The sequence below is a fragment of the Microcebus murinus genome, chromosome 3 (assembly GCF_040939455.1).
Source record: "Microcebus murinus isolate Inina chromosome 3, M.murinus_Inina_mat1.0, whole genome shotgun sequence".
Lineage (NCBI taxonomy): Eukaryota > Metazoa > Chordata > Mammalia > Primates > Cheirogaleidae > Microcebus > Microcebus murinus.
The window spans coordinates 79,755,359-79,770,317 of record NC_134106.1 but is presented as its reverse complement, the minus strand read 5'-3'; the positions used below and the strand labels follow the sequence as shown (position 1 = coordinate 79,770,317).

The following is a 14,959-nucleotide window of genomic DNA, read 5'->3' as shown; positions in this document are numbered from 1 at the left end:
ATAATTCACCTATATCATCATATTTGAGGTGAATGTCTTATGGACAGCATATATTTAGGTTATTAAAAAACTCACTATGACAATCTCTTTTAGTTGACATATTTAGACCATGTACACTTAATGTAGTTGCTTATCTGTTTGGACATAGGTCTTCTATTTTAACACCTGTTTTCTGTTTTTTCTACTCTTTATTTTTGGTTATTATGCCTTTATCCCCTTTCCTGCCTTCTTTTGGGCTATTTAAATATTCCTTAGTATTTCATTTCATTTTTTCTATTGTTTTTTCCTCCTATATTTCTTTGTATAGCATTTAGTATTAACTATAGGAATTGTAATACATAAACTTGTCTTTTCAAAGCCCACTTAGAATATTTTAACATTTCAAATGGAATCTAGAAACTTTTCTGTATACAGTTCCTTTTACCATCCTATCTTTTTTGATGTTATAATTGTCTTATGTCTATATATACATACACTGGGCACACTATCAGATTATGCTATTGTTTAAAATGCCAGACTTTTTATTATATTTAGCCAAATATTTATCATTTATGTTATTTTTCCTTTATTCTTAATATTTCAACTTTCTATCTGGTATCATTTCCTTTCTGTTGGAAAAACTTCCTTTAGTAGTTCTTTCAGAGCAGGTCGCTTGACAAGAAGTTTTCCTTTATTTGAGAAAATCTTCATTTTACCTTCATTCCTGAAGGATATCTTCACTGGATATAGATTTCTAGGTTAACAGTTCTTTTCTTTTGACATCTTAAGAATACTGTGCCACTATCAGAAGGCTTCCATGGTTTCTGATGAGAAAACCAGAGTGCCATTTAAACATGTCCCACACGGCCACCGTGGGTGGTGGTCTGTCCTGAAGTTCAGACCTGAAAGTCTATGGTGAGCTGCTCAAGGTCAGATGCATGCCCAACTTTACAGGGCCACTTTCCTGAGCTCCTCTCTCTCTAAAATCTGCACAGCACCTTCAGCTTCCTAGGGCTCCTTGTTCCTAGGGAACAAAAAAGTTCCCTTTGCCAAAAAGCTTGCTCTTTATTTATCCTGCTCCGCTTCACACTTCCCACATCTGCACTTTCATCTGAGGCCAAGCAGTAGGAAGATAGAGGGAGAGGGGGGAAAAAGCAACAGGGTTTCACCCCATCCTCTTGGAACTCTAGCTCCTCTGATCGGAGAGACAGGTTCCTCTCCCTCAGCATAGAAGGTTCCATGTGGATCCCCTCGGCCGCTGTTGCTACTGCTACCCTGTCAGAGGATTGCTTACAGCGCACAAGGGAATGGAGAAAAGAACAAAAAGAGAGAGATTTCACCACACTCAATCTGAGCATTAGAAGACCCTGTCCCCACTCCTCGGGGTAGTGCTAGAGGGCTTCTCCTGGTCCTCAATCCATCAGCAGATGCCCACCTCTGGGTAAGGGCCTGACCGAGTCTAGGCTAAGGGATACTACAGGCGAAAAATGGTGAACTCACTGCTACCTCGAATTCTGCTACCTCCCCAATCTGCCCCCACTATTTGCTTTTCAGGGTCCTCAAATAGCTGTTCTATGCATTCTGCCCAAGTTTTATAACTGCATCAGCATGATGGACAGGATGAAGCAGACTGACGTCATCTCACCAAGATCCAGAACCTTTATATATCTTTTCACACCTTTTTAGTGATTTTGTAAAAGACCCATAGCAATCAAACGGTGGGAGTAGAGATTCTGAAAGGCTGGTACAAGGACTGTAAATAAGGCCCTTTTGCAGGAAAGCATATGGGTGAGCTGGATAGTAGTTATAAGTGACTCGAAGAAACCTATTTCTGGGTAGCTCTTGAAGAACAAAGAGAATGACGGATGAACTGTGCAGGCCCTTCTTCCTTGGTATCAGTGCATCACTCTGTTATGAGCTAATATTAAAAAAGGATCAAAAAGGAGCCACCACTGCATATTAACATCGGATTTTATTAACCTAGTAAGACTGCTCTCCTATGCTCTTCTACGCACTGAAAATAGATTTGGGTACCCATACTGGCCTCGCTAGGGCACACAGGGTGGGAGGCTGAGACGCAGGTCTCCAGACCTCTGGAATTCCAGAGGAGGATTGTACCTGCAGCTCAGGATCTAAGTGAGACCTGGCACAGTAGTGCCACACTTACAACGGGACTGCATTTATGGTATATCAAGAGGACTGAAGGAAGGAGAGGCACCACATAAGGCAAGGCAAGGCAGGAGGAGAACATGGTTCCAAGACAAAGAGTCATGGAGGAGAGACATGTGCACACGTGTGTGCAATGCATATGCACATGGACATGCCCTTGGGTTTCTCCCCCAGGTGGAATCCCGAAGGCCCTTCTCTCAGGCACTTTCACGAGACAGACGTATGTTATATACACCATACTCAATGCTGCTCTCCCCTCCCCTCCTTGGCAGGGAGAGGGCCACAGTGTGCACACTTAGTGTGCAGGACTGGGCTTCACACCCAACGGCCCAAGAGGTATGACGGTGGCTGGGACAGGGATTAGGTCCTTCTGGGGAGCCTGTAGCACCGAGGGGGAAGGGCGATGCTTGTCTCCCACCCTGCTGAGAGGCCCTGAGGCAGGAAGAGAGAGTTTGAGTATACAGGAGAATGTGAACGCACACCCCAAGCCTGCGTCCTTGGCCTTCTCTCTTCCTTAAATTCACAAGGACACATGGACAGTGGTGCAGGTGTGTTTTATACATCACCAAAAATCCTGTGTTTGCCTCAAGGGGAAAAACTGTATCAGAACCCCTGATCTGTGAGCTGGATCAGAAATGAGTATAAAATCAGTGAAAAAAGAAAAAAGAAATCTATCATCCTGAGCGGGCTTTTCCTTTTCATCCATTTCATGTGCAGACTGGTCTGGCTGACAACGTCTTCGGTTTAAGCATCTCTGGCATCCACTGGGAAACCATCCATGACATCTAACAGACTTCCATGCTACTCGGACGCCTTTCCTGGCGTTTAATCCCAATGGTACCATCTTTTAAATTGGCCCCACTAAGTCTAGTTCTGTTAACTGAGCGAACAGGACACCCTGATGGGGGAAAACAGAAGATGCCCTCTGAATCACACGCAGCTGATCAAATGAAGTGCAAGCTGATACATCAAATGCTTCCCGGGAAAGCTCCGTTCGGAACTGGAGAGGGAGGCGCCGGCAGGCTCCCCTCGTTGCCGAGAGCAGCTGGGGTTTGGATAACAGGTATAATGGTATGTAAGAGAATGAGTACACATCTCCGTGAAGAGTGGCGTTTGTCCTTGGAGGGTCTCCATGGTGAGGAGCTAAAGGCATTCCATAAGGCGTCTTATTTTCATGTTCCCAATCACCACCGGAAGTTAAAGAGAGGTTACGGGAGCAAGGGTGTCAAGACAGTGTGGCTTGGTTGAGATGAGCATTACGCAAGGCTTCGGAGGATGCCAGTTCGCACCCTGGTTCTGCCACCTACGCCAGGAGAGAGTGGGCGGAGCACTCTCACCCCGAGGGCCTCAGTTTCCTATTGTGAGGACATCAACATGGTCATTTTTAACACAGAGCATTTTAAATTCTCTGAAATGTACCCCCACCAAAGATGGGTCCTAATTCCCCTCCCCTTGACTATGGCCTTGGTGACTGGCTTCTAGTGAACAGGATGCAACAGCAGTGACAATGCTTGACTTCCCAGATCAGCTATTAAGAGGAGAGGCGGCTTCCTCCAGCTCTCTCTGTCACGATGCTTGCCCTTGAACTCAGTCTTGTGTCATGTGGAAGCCACACCTCCACAGGGAAAACCACAGACCCAGCGGAGGTCCCAGCCAATAGCCAGTCTCAACCAGTAGCCATGGCAAGGAGCACGTCTTAGGCGGTTCCACGCTACCATCTTTGAGCCGCCCCAGCTGATACCACGTGGAATGAGACAAGTGCTCCCTTGCCAAGCCCCACCCTCTTCCAAGATCCATGAGCAAAATGAACCTCATTGCTTTAATCTCTCAAGTTTTGGGGTGGTTTGTTACATAGCAACAGGTACCCAGAATACTTAGTTCATAAAATAGAGACTCACTGATGCCTATGTTTCCTTCCAGATGGGGAACTCTGGCATTGTCTTGCCTAGGGTAACTGGTTCCACATCATAGGATCAGACGGAAACTGACAAGATCACAGGACTAGGAATCCCAAACCTGAGTTTTATAAACGGAGCAAACTCAACCTTTATAGAAGGCGTATCGGGACTAGTCTCAAGTATCTTTCTTTTGTTGTCTCCACAGTGCCTGAGACTGAGTTCTCCACCGGGAACTCACATTTCCTGCAGAACTGAAATATACCAAGCAGGTGCTCACAGTCAACCCCCGAAGTGACAACTGTGGCATGCAATGCTCAGAGGCATGAAATACATTTTAAGTATGTATGAAAACATGTCCTACATGAACATAGTCCTGTCCATAAAAGGTGAACTTTGCTAAAGAATAAATTAGAGTCTGATCACCCACATTAACAAAGAGCTTGTAACAGCATTTCTCTCAGCATTGGATGGAAATGTACAAAAAAGACTGATGGAAAATACGCCAAAATATTAACAGTGGCTATCCTACGTGATGTGATTATAAATTATCTTTGTTTGCTTCTTTAAACATTTCAGTATTTTCCAAATGTTATTTTGATATTTTTATGTAAAAGAAAATATACAGAAATCATGGGAATTAAGTCAGTGTATCTATTACCTAAGAAGTGTTGGTTAAAGGGCCTTCAGTGGAAAAATCATGAAGAATTACTTGGAGAAAGGGAAAGGACCATAGCCAGAGACAGTTGTTTTGTTATTGTTTTTCCAGGTTTTTTTTAAAGTGGCCAGGTTGTATGAGATTGAACAGATTTTTATTTATTTGCTAACTGTAGTCTTAGCACCTTTAATGTGCTAAGCAGCCCCAAATTCTCCAAAAGTGAGTCTTTGAGTAAATGCACAGTCCAAACTTGTTTTGGGGGGTACTTCCTGGGACTACTGTCCCTCGCACCATAATGTGGGTAACCCTGGCAGACAGCAAGGTCCATTTACGATCAGTGCAGCCCCCTCTGACGGTCAGGCCTGGGCCCTGTGGACAGGTATGTCCCTCCTTGCTTCCATAACTCAGGTGGCACCCCATGCATAGTGAGGGGGTGGGTATGGGGACATTGCTGAGCTCAGAGCCTTAAGTGGTTTGGTGCAAGAAGATAATGTCACCTGGGTGTGTGGGGAGAAGTCACCTCTCGTGGGACAAGGCGGGTCAGGCCGATGCCACCCTCATCTCATGGAAAACATGTGGAACTTGGGATGCTTTTTACTGCGGAGATTTGGCAAAGCATCTGGGGGTGGCTGAGAGCAGCTGAGGCTGTCTGTTCTCTTGAGATGCAGCGGGAACATCTTTCCTCTTAACCACAGTTAGTAGAAAGTGTCTGGGCCCAAATGGGAACCTGGCCTCATTTCACAGTGACTCTTAGTTAACGTTTACACGGGCACCATTTAACTGGAGCACGAGCCTTAGGAACTTGCCACCAAAATTGTAAAAGAGGAATGTCTATCCTTTTCTAAAGAAAGGCAGCATTTTCAAGAGAGTGGATTTCTGACCATCCTTTTTCAATTTAAAATGTACTGAAATTATTGATAAGGCTTTTAGTAAACTGCCTTTTGCCTCAGATGCCCCCAGAGAGGCTCTGAATCTCCCCGAGCTGAGATATGCCCAAGTTTCTAAGCCTGCCAGGCACACGCGTCCCTGACAATTCTTCTTAGCCTACCCAACGACCCCAGCAGAGTCAAAGCCAAAGGCCCCCAATCGAGGGAGGCCCCTTTTCCAGTCCGCTGTTTACTGGGCCACAGGAAGAATTAGCATTCTGCCTGCAAGTACAGTTCTTCTTTCCCCTTTGAGAACAGGATCACTCTTCTGGAAATTACAGGGTAATATAAATGAATCGCATGTCCTGTTACCTTCCCTTGTGTTCTTGCAATGCCTGCTGCTACCTTAATCACCAGGCAAAGTAAGCTAAAAGGAAGCCTCAAACATTTTTTACTGTCATTTTTTTTCCTTGTGTCCGAGCTTATGATGATGTCAGTAAAACCCAACCCAAAGCCTATGAAAGAAAATCGCAGCACGACAGGCTCCGGCTGGGAAGGTCCACATACCGCAGAATGCAGAGCACCAGGCATTTTCCTCCTGCACCGTGTCCACACACGGGGAACTCTGCAAGCCTGCACAGAGCTGAAGCCCTCCTACCTGGCTACAACCTTCCTGGACAGGCCTTTCCCTTCAGACTTAAAAGAATTTACATCAAAGAAATGATATAAATGAAACAAGATGGATCTCTCCTCTTCACCATGTTACTCTCCCCAAGAGAGCAGTTGTCTGGGAAGGTGGAGCTTACAAATTTGATCACCATCCTGGCTTTGCCTAACACAGACTCTGCAAGATATGTTTTTTTTCTCCTTTATGCTTGTTTTCACGAATGCATCCCTAACTTGCCTGAAAGCTCTTTGAGGGCAGGATAATGCCCTGTATCCTCTTTGGTAACTTCCACTCGCTTACCACGTTACTTGGTTCACCAATACAGACAGAATGGTCTCAGTCAATGAACTACCCCATTTCCTAGTCCTCTACCTGGGGAGACAGAAGAAACAACCAGTCTCCAAATGGCTAAAGCTTTTTCCTTCTGAAATATCTGCTTCTGCAAAATGGCATATGCAAGCTTTTTGTTTGTTGTGTTTGAACTCCTTCCTTTCACCTGATCCACTTTATCAGAGTTGAGACTAAGGATTAGGGTCAAAGAATAATAAACTGTTTAGCTTGTGTTTCAGAAGCAGCATTCACTCTATCGAGAACCCTAAGAATCAGCTAATCTGGCCTGACCCTCTGGATTCTCATGAACAAAAGGCAGCACAGCCATAACCCACCCCCCAGCCTTCCCTCAACTACCAGGCATGGGGTTATGGCAACGAAACCTCACAGCCCACAGGACGGTGGAGGGTCATGTACTTGTTTAATACTGAACATGAACATGAAGCAGTTTCTTCTTAACCAACAGGTGCTCATTTCTATCAAGAAAATGGAGTAAACTGTATTTTACAATACAGTCAATTTATAGACATGCTTTCTTTGGAAAGCTAGAATTCCTATCAGCGCTCGCTGTCGTTACTCCTCAGAAGGTGGTGAATCAAAGGAGCAGCTTCCATAGAATGTCATAGAAGCCTTTAGGAGCATGACTTTAGAAATTGATGCCTGAATTTGAATCCCTGCCTGTCACTGATGGGCTATGTGTTCCCTGAGCCTCGGGGTTTCCCAACTGTAAAATGGGGCTAATAGTAACCTAACTTGAGGGTATTGTAAGGCTGAGAGAGTTACTGTGTGTCAATGTTCCAGGTGTTTTGTGAGTGCTCCAGGAGTTTTAGCCTTTCTTATCAGCGCTGTGGACCCCACACTGTGCTGGGGGCTGAGAAACCATTGAATTCAATCCTCCCAATCATGTCTGGATGAAGTTGCTATTATTATCACCCCACTTTAAAGACGAAGAAACTGAGGCAAAGAGACAGGAGCAAGAATCACAGTACACGCTGCCTGGATGGCCACCCACTCCTCCCCCCGGGCCCCCAACCACTACGTTGCATCAGAATGAGAAAGACGGGCTCATGGCTGGAACACACAATGGCAACTGCGAAGTTCATTATCTAGGGATTCCAAATCACTCTCAAACAGTTGCCTTCTTGAGCACAAGGACTATGTTTTTGCTTCTTCCCTAAAGAAAAGAGCGCACAGTTCTGAACACACCATAGGCACTCAATTAATACTCACTGGATTTACAAGGAAATGCACGGAAGAAAGTGGCTCAGAATACTTGATCAAATCAACTCCAATACATTCCACGAATTCCCTAAAGCCTTGAAAGCCTTGCCTAACACAAAACCTGTTTTCTGAGGCCAATGAGAGCTTTGACCTCAAGCTAAAACATTGCTAAACTCATCAAAAATATCGTGAGAGTGAAAACATTTCACGTAGGGCCTCCAGGTGGGATTAGGGAAAGGGTCTCCCAAGGTGCTGCAATAAAAATTGCTTTGAAAACAATACAATCTTAGGTTTGTGTTCATTTTGTTTTTGTTTTTCCCAAGTGTGAGGATAGATGCTGCATTATTGCTGCTTGTTCTGGATGTTACCAAACACTCTAAACCCATTTTCCTGTCTGAGGGCGAGAAGAGGAGTATGGCCAGCAGCCTTACGGCCCGGGTATCTGTGCAAAGGAGGTTTCTAAGCAGAGAAGTTTTGGGGTAGGGGTGGGGTATGCCCATGGCCCAGAGCAAAAGGGGAGGAGAATAAAGGAAAACAAACTGCACACAAATTGATTTACTTTTAGCCCAGATTTTTTTTGGCATGCCTATATTTGCTGATTTCTGTGTATAGTAGAGCCTAAACGTTCATTTTTATCTCTTCCTGATATAGAGGTGAGCAGTGCACTAGCGAGCCAGGGCTCAGTCTCTAGGGGGCTGGGACAGTGATAGCAAAGATGTTGATGGCAAAAATAAAACTCCTGTGGGCTCCAAAGTCACGTCAGAATTCAGCTCTTAGTCTGGTCTGCCAGGAAGACTGAATTTGTTCTTACATGAACAGAGTCTCCGGTGGTCTTGAGGGTAAATAGAGTCTAAGGTTAAGGAATCCTATATCTGACTTCTCATTCTGCCACTTTACTAGAGCTTTCTGATCTCCGACAAGTTACTCAATCTTGTTGAGCCTTAGTTTTCTCATCTGTAAAATGGGAATAACAATGACACACACCCCAAAAGAACGTTGCGGAGATGACACAAGATGATGCATTTAAAAGTACTTAGCTTGGTACTGTCGGTATGGATTGGCGTATACAGGAAGCATCCAATGAATGCTGGCCACCACTGCTATTCTTTCCATTATTGCTAAAGAGAAGACCCTTATTAAGAATAATTGGATTATTGCCAACTGTGGTGAATTTTCACATACATGTCGTGAAGAGCTACTCAGTATATTTTGAGGCTGATTCCCAGAATAACCTGGAAGGCAGGCAAGACAGACATTAGTACCCTTGTGTTGCAAGTGAGAAAACAGAAGCTTAGAGAGATGGAGGGTTTGTCAGAATTCGTTAGCTAGCACAGGGCAGGCCAGGCACGCAACCCGGGTCTGTCCCCAGCACTCCCGCCACAGCTTGCTGGAGGGAACCAAAAGGCAAGGTACCCCCAGGGAAAGAACTGGAAGCCAGTCTGCCCACGAGAGGGGGCAAGAGGACTAGTGTGGGCTGGGTTGGTCTATTCGTTTGCTTGCTGCTCCGGACCCAGATGGATTTTGCAACGCTTGTAGGTTGTGACCTATAGCTTGCAAAGCACTGCTGCGGGGAGCCGTGGTTCCCAAAGCCACGTGAAGGGCCTGTTACTCTAGAATGAGCTGGGGGGTTATCTGTGTTGTTGTTTGTCTGAATTTTTACTGCAGGAATTTTTAAACATATGGAAAAGCAGAGATAAGAGTACCATGAGCCTCCAGTGCTGACAGGCTCAGGTTCTTGGGCCTCATCCCAGGCCAACCCTGTTCCATCTATCATATGCTACTGGCCACTTCCCCGATCCCTGATTTTGTTAAAGGAAATACTGGGGGAGTTTAAATCAATCCAGACTCCCCTTATGCCTTGCAGATTCAGATCTAGCAGGTGTGGGGTGGCTGGGCACTTGTGGTCCTCATGGCTGCCAACCCAGGGGACACAGAAGGATAGACACTCTGCAGCCGTCAGGCTGGGTGGCCTCTGAGGGCTCTGCTATTTGCAAGTGACAACCAAGCAGTCGGTTCCGTGAAGGAAACTGGGCAAACCCTTCAGCTACACAGGCTCACAGGGGCTGTCACAGAGGATGGAGCCTTCCACATATGAACCGTGGCAGAGGCAGAAAAGGATGAGAATGGAGGAAGGAGGCTGGTCCACCGGCCTGTGATGAAGCCTGTCCGAGAGGATGCTCCCTGCTGCCGTGGTTCTATGGCTGGGCCCGCAGCCCAGCACCCTAACACTCCGCCGTGGCCTCCAACCCTCGAGTTCCACATGGGCAGGCAGCTCCCTACTCCCCGATGTCTCCTCAGAGCTTGGCACAGTAAATGCCAACTTGGGCGAATCACGTGAAACAGATGACACTTGACCATCCCTGACCTTCTAAATGTCAACTTTATGGCTCTACCTCCCATCTAGTAGGTATTCAGTGAACATCCAGTGAGGGAACAAACACCGACGGGGTTGTAAGAGCTCCACATGCCAGCTACCAAGCTAGTCTTTCTTGCTGAACCAACCACAGTGCAAGGTGGCTATGATATCTCCAATCTACAGATGAGGAAACTGAGCTGATGTACATGAAAGTGCTTAGCACAGCACCGGGTGGTTACTGCACACTCATCATGCGGCAGTGATTATTACTAATATTATACAAAGCCAGGCAGCGCCCCAACAACAGAGCCAGGCCTGCGGGACTCTCATCAGCCTGCCTTGCTCAGCAGCAGCTGTCCTGGAAAAGCAAAGCCACGGGCCCCTGAAAGAAGACCGGGGTCCGTAGTGGTCACAACACAGACCACTGGGCGAGTCCCAGATGATGAGCAATTTCGCAGTGAGAAGCAAACCCGAGAGAGCTGGTCTAGAACGTTTGCACAGAGCACGGCGCTATCCCAAGGAGAGAATGTGTGGACGCGTCCCACACTGCCTGTCTGCTGGTGTCGTTCTCGGTCACAAAGAGCACAGGCAGGCAAGACTCGGCCGCTGTGCAGGGAGGACGGCTCCTGCTTACCTCTTTGCTCTGTCTTTCTCATCTTCATCCATTAGATTTTCTATGCAGTTTTTCCTGGGGGGAGGGAGGAAAGAACAGATGATTACTGTCTGCTTCTAGATCTTTCTTACACATCTTTCTGGTTGTCATCATTTTGGTCTTATCTAACCCACATATCTTAGCCCAGCAGTTCTCAAATTGGCTGGTGCCAGCACCCCTTTATGTGTTCAAAATTCACTGGGGACTCCAAAGCGCTCTCGTGTATGCGAGTTAAAACCGAGAAATGTTTAAACACGCGAGCTCTCCTTCCACCAGGAGTCAGATCGATGAAGTCATCAGATGTCAGGTAGCATCTGGGAAAGCCCACTGGACACTCAGGAGAGAACGAAAGTTTTTTTTAAAAAAGAAGCAAATAACGTATTAATGATAGTTTGAAAAAGTGTCTTGAAATCACAGATCCTAGGGGTTCCAGAGCACACTGTGAGAACTGCTGTCTAAACACAGCCCAATGAAGCACCTTCTGTTTAGCTCAATCCTTAAGCCAGCAAGCACCCCCTGAGCATGCCTGTGACGTGTTAGCGGCGTCCATAGGGTCTGTTCCCTCCTCCTCACAGGACCCCAGTGGCCCGAGAAAACCAACTCCCCTGACAGGTGGCCTGGAGGAATCTGCCCCAAAGGAGTATAGTCCATAGTCCTTCCCCGAAGGCACTTCCTTGCCCCTGGGCAGCAAAGGCGCACAGATGTGAAAGATTAAGCAACAACCCAGGAATGTTCTTTCTTTCTCACTGCCTGGAGCCTCTGCTCTCCCAGGCCACTGGCTCTGTGCCTTTCAGGCCCAGGGATCTGGTTTCCTCCCGCCGCGCCCCCAACAGGCCTGGGATCCCTTCACCCCTGGGAACCAACCATATCCTCGGTTCCCTCTTTCATTCACTACTTCCCAGAGCTCCGCCTGTCTGGGATGCTCTGCCGCCAGCCAGCAAGCCACCCTCAGGGTGTCTGGGAGCCAGAGCCTGCCGGGGGAACTGCAGGCAGAAGGCCGTGGTGGCTGAGCGCGCCCAGCGTGACCCAGGTGAGGGTGGTGACCTCGGAGAAGCCGAATCACCACCACCCACAGGCGTCCGTACTCAACACACAGCGTCTCGAGTCAGAGCTTCAAAACCAACGCCAGAAATTACTCTCAAAATTTAAAGTTTTAGATAAACATTTTTAATGGAGCAAATGAGTCTTTCTCTGAGATAATTTAGTGTTGTGATTTTGGTCACCTATGTGCATAAGCCAAAGCAAGGAAGAGGCTTTCTGCAGCCATGGCCTCTGTTTACACACATGTATGGCACAGACACAGTCAGGGACAGACTAGCGATAAATACCGTCTGGAAGCTGAGGCATCACAATTAAATCAGAGTCCACACATCTGTAAACAGGCCTGTGCTTTAATGTTTCCCAGATGGAATCTGTTCAAAGTTTTACGAGGCGAACAATGCAGTGTCAATTCATTTACTGACACCCTAGCCCGGGCCTGTGCTTCCAAGGAGAGTGGCAGCTGCCCAAGTGCCCACGGCATGAGCGAGGACACAGCCAAGCCATGTCCCTTACCAGGGACGTGGACAGAGTGTCCCCACAGGAGGGCTGGGCTGCAGCTTTCGGTCCACTATCCTGAGGTCCTGGGATCCTGTTTGGTTGACCGGAGTTGCTTAGTCATGAACTAAACATCTAAAAGTGACTAACAGCTATTTTTTTTATCAGCCATATTATCTCTGATTTATAGCTGTTTATCCTTAAACATTTCCTGAATCCGTGAGGCCTGGATGACCTACATCCGACTTCCTCATCTTCCCCGCCCCTCCCTCTTCCCTGCCCGACGTCTCACCTGACCCCTGCCTGAACCACTGGCTGAACTGCACCTGCCACTGTAGCACCTTTCCACAGAAGCTCCACACCGACGTCCTTCCTATTTTGTCACTGCCATTTGTCTCCCATCTTTACCCTATATATTTTTTTCGGCTTTAAAAAAATTGTGGTGGAACGCACATAATAAAACTTACCATCCTAACCATTTTTTAGTGTACAGTTCAGTGGTATTGAGCACATTCACACTGTTGAGCCACTGTCACTACCATCCATCTCCAGAACCTCTTTCATCTTGCAAAACGGAAATTCTGGATCCACTAAACACCTCCCCGTTGCCCGCCCACTCCAGCCCCTGGCAACCACCATTCTGTTTTCTGTCTCTATGAATTTGATGACTCTTGATTACAGGTGGAAGAATATATTTTTCTCTTTTTTGTAACTGGCTTATTTCAGTTAGCACAGTGTCTTCGAGGTTGATCCACGTCGAAGCATGTGTGAGCACTTCTCTCCTTCCTAAGGCGGAGTGGCGTTCCACGGTAGGGGCAGACCCGTCCGGGTCACCGGCTCATCACCCGCGGACACGTGCGCTGCTCCCGCCGTGGGCTGCTGTGGATGGCGCTGCCCTGGCCGTAGGTGAGCACCTGCGCTTGCGTTTCGGGGTCGCTCTCGTGCTTCACAACACAGCCGGCCTGGAGGGGCCCACAGGCAAGCGAGGAACAGGCTTAGGGGTGGAAAGGAAGCCCTCTGAGGTCAGGTGAAAGGAATCACAGAGAAGTTTAGGGGGCGACTATGATTCTTCTCAACGGTAGAATTTCCAGTGAGAAGGATTTTGAGCAACTATTTTTCCTGGGACCACAGAGTGCCACAGAAGAGGAGTTTTGATGAAGGCAGAGGAGGTCCTGTTTGGAGCTGAGAAACAATGGTGACGGGATTAACCCTCAGAGTGAGCATCAGAGGCACGTGGCAGTGTCTTTACTCCAGATAGCCGTATATCCGCCGTGGGTGAGACATTCACAAGGCTTATGAGTCAGGGTCTCGAGAGGAAGCGGGTGGCAAGGTCAGGATCCTTTGAGAGGAGGGCGTATTTGAAACTCGGCTCTTGGCAAAGGTGTGGGTGGGAAGCAGGGAACCGAGGGGGAGAGTGTGGCTACTCAAGATTGGCAACAGCAGAGCTGCTAACACCCTAAGGGTGAAGGGATGGCAGGGAAGTGGTTTCCTAAACCTGGAAGGGGTTTGTCCTCCAGGGGAGGTGGCCTTTGGTAGAGGACACAGCCAAGAAGGGAGCAGAGGAAATAAAAGCCCTCATCTCCTTCTCTGCCTGCCCCCATCTCCCACTTGTGTCTCCTGTTAGCCCCTTCTCCGGGACAAAGAGGCTGGGAGCCTGTGTGTGTCCTCAGCCCACGGGAGCCTGGGGGCAGAGAGAAAGGCACACACTGAAGACACATGGCATGGCCAGTCTTAGGGCACGTCTTAGGGCAGGCATCCTCAAACTACGGCCCTCGGGCCACATGTGGGTGTTTTTGCCCGTTTGTTTTTTACTTCAAAATAAGATATGTGCAGTGTGCACAGGAATTTGTTCATAGTTTTTTTAAAACTATAGTCTGGCCCTCCAACCGTCTGAGGGACAGTGAACTGGCCCCCTGTTTGAAAAGTTTGAGGACCCCTGCCTTAGGGGATCTTCCAGTTCTGGGTTTCTCTGGTTCTCCTAGAACATAAACTCTTTGGGGTCTTTTTAAGCCATGTTCCATCTCCCCAAATGTGAAGTCTAGGCATCTGCACCTAGCAACTAATCACACAAGAAATAAGGACCCACAGTTATAATGAGAGCCCCTGAAAGGGAATCCTGGGATAATCTGAGCTACGACAGTATTGATTATAACCTGAGGGATAAACTAAATATTTATGAGTCTAGACTGATACAAATAAATAAATGGGGGGTGGGGAGGGACGGAGACAGCTCCCCCTTACAGAAAAATTCCAAATGATAAATGTAGAAAGGAGTAAGGAAAATAGAAAAAAATCACCATCAGTACATCATAGTAATAATTGTTACATCAAGGTCCACTAATGGATGCTAAATTAATGGGAAAAAATTGGGGAAGAAACAAGATAACTGCATAGTCTCAAAGTATCTGTCTCAAGATATGTGTTAATTCAAAGGAAAACCAGTAATTTCATAGTGAAGATTGGTAGACACCACCTTCACCTAGTGGTCAAACCCCAGTGACAAGTCATATGACAGTCTCTCTGCAGAAATATGCATTCCTTTCTCTTGGGTGTTTATATCTAGGAGTATAATTGCTGGCTCATGGGGTAGCCGTATGCTTAATTAAAAACTGCCAAGCTGTTCTCCAAAG

At 47.1% G+C, this 14,959-nt stretch overlaps 1 protein-coding gene across 1 annotated transcript in view; it reads right to left on the bottom strand.

Annotated features, from left to right (window-relative positions):
- NPAS2 (neuronal PAS domain protein 2) overlaps positions 1-14,959 on the bottom strand; it is a 182,538-nt gene that overhangs the window by 72,684 nt on the left and 94,895 nt on the right. The window contains exon 2 of the mRNA XM_012740460.2: positions 10,776-10,829. Within this exon, the coding sequence (XP_012595914.2) occupies positions 10,776-10,807 (32 nt within the window). The 5' untranslated portion in view covers positions 10,808-10,829. The remainder of the gene's footprint in view (positions 1-10,775; positions 10,830-14,959) is intronic.